The sequence below is a fragment of the Rhipicephalus sanguineus genome, chromosome 6, assembly GCF_013339695.2.
Source record: "Rhipicephalus sanguineus isolate Rsan-2018 chromosome 6, BIME_Rsan_1.4, whole genome shotgun sequence".
In the NCBI taxonomy this organism is placed as follows: Eukaryota; Metazoa; Arthropoda; class Arachnida; order Ixodida; family Ixodidae; genus Rhipicephalus; species Rhipicephalus sanguineus.
The window spans coordinates 104,944,076-104,953,555 of record NC_051181.1 but is presented as its reverse complement, the minus strand read 5'-3'; the positions used below and the strand labels follow the sequence as shown (position 1 = coordinate 104,953,555).

At 47.7% G+C, this 9,480-nt stretch overlaps 1 protein-coding gene across 1 annotated transcript; it reads right to left on the bottom strand.

Moving 5' to 3' along the window:
• Window positions 1-7,914: 7,914 nt before the first annotated feature.
• On the bottom strand, window positions 7,915-8,733 carry LOC119397451 (ubiquitin-conjugating enzyme E2 Z). Its single transcript, XM_037664877.1, has one exon. It carries the CDS (start codon window positions 8,731-8,733, stop codon window positions 7,915-7,917), a length of 819 nt encoding a protein of 272 aa, XP_037520805.1.
• Between the last annotated feature and the right edge of the window lie 747 nt (window positions 8,734-9,480).

The window sequence follows — 9,480 nt, the reverse complement described above, 5'->3', positions numbered from 1 at the left end:
TCCAGCGAGACAATGGGAAAGAAGTTTATATCGAATGCGCCAGTCGTGTACTATGCAAACACGCCCGCGAATGAGATCTTGCGAAAACATGCACGTGCCCCCCAATTTTCTATATCTATGATCCCGTATTATCGCGAGCTGTCCCGCATAAAATACCCGCATGGAAGCCCACGCCATTGCATATCAGTTCAAGACATATATGTCATCTTTAATGGCTCATCGTTAAGAACTGACAGTTTAAAAGGCGTGATTTACATTGCAATAATAACCCCTATAGCATTGAAAGCAGGTGCTACTTCTCCTGCGTGTATACGCGCGCAGAAAAATGGCAGCTTAGCATTAATAAATGAATGAAACATGCCGTCCACAGTAGATTCCGTTGCAGGCCGTCGCTGTGGTACAGTGGTTACGGTGCTCGGCTGCTGATCCGAAAGACGCGGAGTCGAATCCGATCACGGTGGTCGCATTTCGATGGAAGCGAAACGCTAGAGGCCCGTGTACTTTGATTTAGGTGAACGTAAGAGAACCACAGGTGGTCAAAATCTCCGTAGCCCTCCACTACGCCGCGCCACATAATCATATCGTGATCTCGGCACGTAAAACCCCCAAATGGCTAGTATGTTCCTGTACCTTGGATTTGATAAATAAAATAAGCAGTGAACAGCAGCAGCTCTGTTAAATGTAATAATTTTTTTTTGTTTTCTTTGCTTGAAGATGCGAATTACATGTACATGTCATAAAATAAAATAGAAAACAGACCTACACTGATGAATAAAGGCAAGCTATCATCTATCTTCAAGACTGTAAGATATAACGATATGAATGCAAGGCGCCATCGCTCTGAAAAGTTTTCATTCATGTACGAAAAAAAGAAAGTGCGAAAGGCTTTAGCAAAATCAGCCAGTCACTACTCTTTTTCTTTTTCTTTTTTTTCACATTTTCGCAGGCACACCTTCATGCTTCGGCAGAGCAATGGCGATAAACGCACTTTTCTAGCAAGTTGCCACATATTTAGCAGCGCCATCATCATCCAATCCGTGTTGTTCTTTTTGTTTTTTTCTTAGACGCCACTGCATTAGACTGGTTATACGTCTTGTGTCAGAAACTGCTGTCCTCTGTGCGCATTCCGGTGTAAATTTCTCATCGAGTACATTACGCGGCCGTTAAGACGGGAACCTCTATAATTAAGTTTCCCGACCACGGCGAATCTGAACCTTACGACCAGCGCTTATCTCCCACGACATCGTGAGATATATCTCCCATATCTCCCACAATATATCCCACGACATCGTGAGAGGCATAAAAAAAGAAAAAAAAAGAAAGGAAATGCTCATCACACAAGCCAGGCCTAACTCCAGAACACAAATGTTTATCTATTCTTTTATATTGGTCGTTATATGCCAATTTTTCTACGGAAGTTCAAAATGACGTTCCTTTGTAAACGTCACTATAGATTTTTTTGACACCCGCCGTGCTAGCCTAGCGGCTCAAGTGACGCTTAATTAAGCTCAAGGGTGCGGGTTCGATTACCTGCCATTGGGCCCGCATTTTGATGGGGGTCAAATGTAACAGCACCTGTGTGCTTTGATTCAGGCGCAAGTTAAAGAACCCACTGATCCAGAGTTGTCCCACTACGGCAGGACTAATAATCATATTATAGTATTGGCACGTCATCATCACCGCCACCATTATCGTCATCGTCAGCCTGACTATGCCCACTACGGGTCAGAGGCATATCCCACGTTTCTCCAATTAACTGGGTGCTTTGCTAGTCGCGGCCACGTTGTCCCTGCCAACTCCTCAATATCATCTGACCGCCTAATTTGCACGTAATAAGCGTGAATTCAAGATTCCTATCATTATTCCGAATCGTTAATCGTTCTACCTTTCTGTCTTGCTTGCGCAAAGTGACTCGAAAAGTGCCTGAGTGTCCACACCTTCTCGGCCCTTGGCGTGACAGTGGTTTTGTGACGCACAACACAAAAGCACTGTTGGTGTTTTTGAGGAACACTCTACTTAACGAAACTTTATGAATGACTGTTTTGTGCATGTGTGCGTGTCTGTGCCTGTACGTACTATTTGTGCGTATATATGATCATTGTATATATCATAGTCATCACCTAACACCTGTTGTAGCAAGCCAGACGGAAACCAGGCTGAGAACTCCGGGAATTTTTAAAGATCGTTATCTCTCTCTTGCTGAAAGTAAGTGGTTAGAACGCGAAAGCTATTGTCGACATTCGCAAAACAAAAATCTTCAATTATTTCGAAACTTGACAAGGTAGATTCCCGAGGCGTTCGTCTCCACGTAAAGTAAAGCACAGTCGAAGAGAGCAGATTTTTGTTTTTGCTGTGTTATTCTAGTCTGTCGCATGCTCCCTTCAGGTGCGACCAGTAGTTGCACTTTACGCGCTTTCTTCACCCCCCCCCCCCCCCAGTAGGTCCTCACTCGAAATGGTCCCCGTAGGTGAAGATTGCTTGCGCTATAGAGAGGATCGAAAATCAAGGCTCTACCCATTATTATGTAACAAATATCAGTTTGAATTCGGTATCGAAGAGAATGCGTTGAACGAAATCAAAATGTATACATTGCGCGTAGTCATAGCGTAAAACTTAAAGGGATTTGCAAGCCCGAGGCCTGTCAAATGTAAGACGACGACGACCACCACCACCACCACCACCACCACCACCACCAACAACAACAACAACAACAACAACAACAGGTAAAACAACAGGTAAAACAACAACAGTTGTATTGCCCGAGTTGAGGGTCTAGGAAAAGGGATGAAAGAAATGGCGACTCGAAAAATGTGGCGCGGAAATGTACTTCTTCTGTATCCCATTACTTTCGTAAGATAACGTGATTCCATGCCGGCGGGCATTGGAAGCGAAGCGTTCCAGTCGATGACAGGCCTCCAGGAGTATTCTTAGGTGCTTCGGCATTTGTGCCCCTGATGCGATTTCCTGTTCGCAAAGTATTTTCGAGCGGATGAATTTGGACAGTCTGTCATTCCTCCGCCGCCTCCCTTTACTAGCGACGTGGTCACACTGTCAGCGCAGCAGCGCGGAGCGTTGCAATTGGATCGATGGCTTATCCCGACTCCTTTTCCTGACTCCCGCATCTGCAGTGTTTCAAAACTATCGGCTTCAAAATGACGTTCTAGGTCCAAACGACGACTTGATAAATGCTCTGGGACGTTTCTTTAGAACGTGCTGCTACACGGTTCTCCGGGTAGAATACAGTCTTGGCTGCGATACGAGTCTCTCTCGGGCACATCTAAGTCGACCGGAGAAGTTTTGGCGGTGGAGATGCGTCAAGGGCGAGCGACCGAATAAAGACATGTGCGTCATAGCGTTGAACGTCGCCATTCAGGGACAGCATCTAGTACAGGAAGTGGAAGAAGATCTACAGAAGAGCTTGGACATCTATATTAAATGCAGGGACGCACTGTTGAGATATGGGAGACCATCGAGAGTATTGCACAGTAATTTACCCTCGTTTTTACTTGCCCGTCAGGATTTCACTTACAGGCATAGTTTGTCGGCATCAGTAAGCTTCTGAGCTCTTTTATGCTCTTCTTTTTCTGCTTACACAACTACGTGTATTGCGGAAATTTCCTACACTGTACTGACACTTCTATTACCTCTGATGTCTTTGTTACATTCATCAAGTAATTCTACGCGACTCTTACAATTCGCTTTTCAAAAAGGCTTTGCGCACATATAAGAGCACACGCATGCGAAACCGCAACCAGATACCTGGAAGTCACAAAAAATAGTTGCGTTTTAACACTGCGTCCGTAACGTCCATAATGGCGTTGCGCATGTAAATAAGCGACGTATCGCACAGAGCGCATGCGCAGAAGTTGGAACGCCGTTACGGACGCTACGTACGCATTACTAAAGCTTGCTACTAGGGAGTTTTAATGCGGGGTGCCTCTGGCCCTCAGGTCCTCAGGCTTTTGCGTTCGTTGGTACTCTCTGCTTTCTTCTGTTAATCAGCCGCCCGGAAGGATAGTACACAAGAACGCAAGACCTTGGGTTCGCAAGCTTTTCGGGAGCCCTGATACTAAAACTTCCTATTTATGTATGTACGCACAAACGTTGAAACGCAAGCAAAGGCGCGCGCAACACTCTCACACAAACATTCGCCAACACGTGGGCGGGAAGAGAAATAGAGAGAGAGAGAAGAACGCACGTGGAATTTTGGTAGTACGAGCATGTCAACTTCCTGTGTTTCTCATTCATGCGGCCCGTCAGGCACGAGATTTCCTGAACGCAAGACAAAGCAGTCCATCACGCGCCACTTGTTTCAGCGACGCCTGTTGCGCAAACTTTTCGCCCTCGCAGAACAACGACCCATCGTTCGTCACCTCTATCAATACGAGCAGCCTTCTTTTCCATCTATGAACTGTTTCTTTTTTTTTTTTTTTCTTACCTGGTTGGTGCGAGCTTCCATTATATGTCATCGCACGCATCTCTTTCGCATACGACATCGGACCGCTAGACACGCCACCGCCAGATGGCGTGGCGATGTAAAAGCGGCCGCTGTATACTTTAGCAGTGGCTAATGATGCTGCGGGGGTGCTGGCGCCGAAATTTCGCCCGCGAGTTATGGAGCACGACCGCCTCGCCGACATCAATACGGAAACGGTGGAAGGCGCTGCAAGCATGGCGCTTCCTTCTCTAGTGCCAAGGCTTTCCACAAACAGGTTTTCGTTGCTTGTTGCACCCATTATGCGCGGACTAATACGAAAGGTAATAAAGAAGTGACGATATGTGAGCTATCAAATTTTTGATATTTTAAAGTGAAGCATTCTTTGGCTATAGCCGGCCAGGTTTAATTTTATGTTTCCGGGGCTACTCTTGCTGCTGTTGGGTGCGCTGTTATATCGTCGCGTATATATATATAAACGAAAGAGGGAGGGGGGGGGGATTGATCTAGGGCCCGTTACGTTTTGTTACGCACAGCCAAACTAAACCAACAGATAATGAAGCTAGGAAAGGCATATTGGACATTCTTTGTATGTTTTAAATTTAGTATAGAAAATATGGCACAAAAGGAAACGGATTAAAGTGTATGACAAGGCAAGCTTATTTTTCATCCATTTTAATTGCTTTCCATTTATGTTTACTTATCATTGTCTGTTGGTCTCATCAGCTTATGTATAATGTAGTGACCATATGTTTGCAACGGGTCAAACACACTTAGGACGACGAAAAGCTCAAGGTAATAAGCCCCAACCTCATCAGAAATTGCTGAACAGGAAAGGCCCCTGGAGCCAATGTTTCGACTAGTGTACCTGTCTTCTTCAGGGTAAAGGGAAGTCCACTTGAGTTGGCTCCAGCGACATTGTTTTTTATTGAAATAACGAACAGGAGAGGTCACTGCAGAACAATTTTTCATGCATCACTTCTATCCTCTATCTTTTCCTGAACTTCAGTCTTATTCCGCAATGTGTTAAAATAAAAGGAAAATAAAAGGGGGTAGTTCCATCGGCCTTGTATCATTCAAGAGCGAATCTTAAGCAAACGTGAACAGATATCTCTCGATGACCGCGATAGCTCGCTGCCATGACGCTCGCCTGGTGAAAGGGGTTGCTAAAAGGTGCGCGAATGTTTTGCGCTGCTTATCGCACTTTGGGACATGTATGGAACTTGAGATTGCGTGATGTAGAGCACGGTAGGCGCAAGCGATGTGAGTACGAATCAAGCTGCCATTACACTCGGCTCACCCACAGGACAGCATAGGATTTCGTAGCACTTATACATTAGACATAGTTCATTATGGCGATGGAGACTGCAAAAACTAGCAGCTGTTCCGTGTATGAATAGAACCGATGAGCGAAGCTCCCTAGAAATGGGACGCAAACGACTATGCCCCTGATATTGCTGCTGGCTTTCATGAAGGCGGTAGGGTGGGGAGCGGGTGCGGAGAGTGTCTGCTGCGCTCGGTGGTGGGAACGACTGAGCGAGTTAGCGTGCGGCGTGCGCAGCGCAGGGAGAGGGAGACATGTGGGAGAGGGGTGCGAGCGATGATGCGGCGGGGAGCTTCGACGGCGACGACGGAAGGCCGCGCGCAGCGTTTCATTGTCTTTTTGAGCCAGCGCCGGTTGGGGAGAGCGTCTGCTACTACCTTCGGCAAAGCACCCGTAGTGCGCTAGAATGATCGTTGTCATTTCACAATCCACAATAAAGGTGGTGAAAGTGAAGACGACCGTTATAACGAGTTGTGCACAGAGCTTATTTCTTTTAACCTCGAATTTCTGGCGCGCTAGAACCAAACCGCTCAAGGCCAACCCGTTCCCTCCTAAATCACCGGCCAAAGCGATGCTTAAGAGAAGGGAGCTTCGACGGCGACGGCGGGGTGCGGGCCTAAAGAGCTTCGCTCCTAAAGACTAGCCTGGCGTTCCTGTACAGCTGCTTTTGTAAAGAAAAAAAAAGCTATTTCGTCACAGAACGTACGCATACGGCGCCGGTTCATGTAGATCTCTAGAACAAGCCTATCTCGCAATGGAAAAAAAACCTGAACGCTTAAGCTTCGCCTTCAAGAGTAGAACGCTATAGCGTAGCCGGACTCTGTTCGCATCGCCTTCGAAATCGCTACACTGGCGTCACTTCTCGGTGGACGTCTCAAGCGTGCCTCAAGGAAATGAACGTCTGTGCGGCGGTAAATCGGCCCTTTCAAACTATCCTAGGATTTAAAAGGACAAACTGGTGGGCTAGTTGGTAGTGCATAACTCAGAACAGTAGCGCAGAAAATCACACAGACGACGACAGAGTCGTCGTCTGTGTGGTTTCTTGCGCTACTGTTCCAAGTTATCTTAGAATGCCTACTGCAAGTACAGTTGTGAAGTGTGCACTACAGCATATTTCTTCCTTTTGCGAGTTGGCGAGGTGCCCGCTTCGAGTCCGTATAGGAACACGCGCGCCTGCACACGATGTTGATGCTGTTGTTGATAATGATAATTAGTTATGCGGGCATGCATTGTAATTGATGGGCCTTTAAACCAAACACTCGTTGTGCAATTCACATGTTTTGACGCCTGCTCTGACTCTACGCTTCTGCCACGCAGTATTAGACGTGTTAGTGACACTCCTCGCAATACATAACATTCATATAGTATTTTTTCCGAAGCAATTTCGAGCACGGGTGTGGCTCTGTGGTACAACACCATACTACACCTGCTTGACACGCAGAGGTTCTAAGTTCGATTCGCACTCGAACCGAAAATTTTTCCTTACTTTTTTATTTACATCTGTCTCGAATTTTCGATCACGGATGAGCTGAGCGGCTCGCGTCCGTATGGTAGACAGAAATGGAGATGGCGAGGAGGTGCAGCGCGCTCAGGCCAGAGGAAGATAAGGCAGCGCTTGCCTTGGCGTTCTATGGTGGTGCTGCTGCGTTATGGCTCAGAGCACTGCGAGAAACCAAAGAGGGCGAGATTGCGCAGCGTGTCATGCCTGAGGTATAATGGGAGATGCCTATACAGTATCAACGAGAATACAGACAGCGAAAGCGGAATAGTGCATAAGAGGGAAATGAAACCAGAGACCCCAAGTCTGAGGAATAACGTCGGCGTGAGCTGTCGCTCAGGACAGAGGAACGAGCAGAGAGCATCTCCAGCAGAAACGCGAGTACAGCTTGGCTGGTAATCCGTCCCTATATGAATGTTGCGGCACCATGAACATTCAAAAATGCGCAAAATCTCGATAGGTAATATAGAAGTGACTTGGAAATAAAAGGGAGTTGTTTGCGAGTGCAAACAAATTATGAAGCGACAATTGCTTGTCAAATCGTTTTAATTTTGTCGAAACTTTTCGTCACCGACCGACGAGTCCACCGCATAATTCTTCCGTCACGGAAACGCTGGGCCCGCAACGTCCCCCTGCTGCACCGCTATGGCATCCTGCTCACTTGGTGCGCACGACGGTGTGGCCGAGCTCTTCGCCGGACGCTACTGGTTGACCTCTAGAACCAGACTCGCTTCGTTTCTCGACCTTAGCCTTGAGGTCTTGGAGCCGTGCGAGGAGAGCCTCGTACTGATAAGTGCCAAGAGCGGAGATAAAAGGGTGTTGAATTTGAGTGCCAGTCAGATGCAGGCAACTCTTGACTGATTCTTCGTACCTGTCGTAGAGATCGAGGAACAGCTTCAACACTGTCTCCCGAAGCGCCGCCGGGTACGCAGAACTGTCCTCTAGGCAACTTTGCACCGCGTCACACACCGCTACCCTCACAACCTCGTGACGTACGTAGACCTTGTAGTTGTTCGCGGCTTCCCGGTACGTTTCCTTGGAGTGGTTGCCGTTGATAAGGTGGTCGTAGAAAGGGTCGTCAGTGAGCAGCGACTGGATGGAGATGAGTACGCTGCATAGCGATTGCGCTGGGCTCCACTGCGGTCCGACGTAAGTTCCGAGAATGCTGAGGGACACGTCGCCGTTCTGGTATAGGTTCGGATGCAGCGTTACCCGGCCGGCGTCCGTCGTCAGGAAACGAACCCTGGGCGGCCCGATAGGGTACTCGTGCGGGCACACGATGTGAAATAGCAAGAAGGCGCCCTCGTACGGCGTGTCGGAAGGCCCCATTACGAGGGCGTAGATGCGGGTGATGTCTTTCTCCTCAGGCGCGACGTAGATTCCTGGTGGGGGGTCGTTCACGATGTCTGCGATGTCCCGCTTGACCCTGAGTACACGCAGAGAAAGGATGTCCTCATCGCCACATTCGAACGCCATTAGAACTTTGGATGTTATTCTGGCTAGCCCTGAAGCAGTTCTTCCCCTTGGTGCACTCGGTTGGCTGGCACTCGTCAAATTCAACTGCTTCAGACGCCAAGTCGAGGAATGCCTTCTTCGTCTTCCTTCATTGCGTGACCGCGAACAGGATTCACAAAAGAAGAAGAAATTCACTGAAATTTAGTTCTACAAATCATCGTACAGTTAATATGTGAACAACACCATGGCACGATATGATGATGATGTTGATGATGATCCTAGGGTTATTGGCACCTACCAACTCAGGGCTATCGGCCATGAGTCGGGCGGATAATACAGTCTGAATATTTTTAAAAAGCTAATAGAGGATATACAGCGCCAATTAGAATGAAGTTCTTTTTGATGAATTCCAGTTTTAGCCCATACTGTGTTACATAACCTCCCAAATGACCATATTCATTATGGCACGATATGGCCGATGCCCCCAAGTGGTTAGGTTCCAATCATCACAGGAACATCACGATGATGATCATCATATTGAGCAGGTTTTTCTTTTTTTTTAACGCTTGCCGCAAGAAAAAACGTGATATAACACACGAGTCCATCCGCGCAGGTCAGCATTGCACTGTGTCCGGGATCGGTCCCTTTCATTCGGCGCAGCCCACAAGGCGAACAGTGCTGCAGCGAAGCGGGCCGATCTCGAGACACTAGTGAGTAATAGCTAAGCGGCTCAGCGGACCAGCGGTCCCAGCGGAAGAGCGGAGAGAT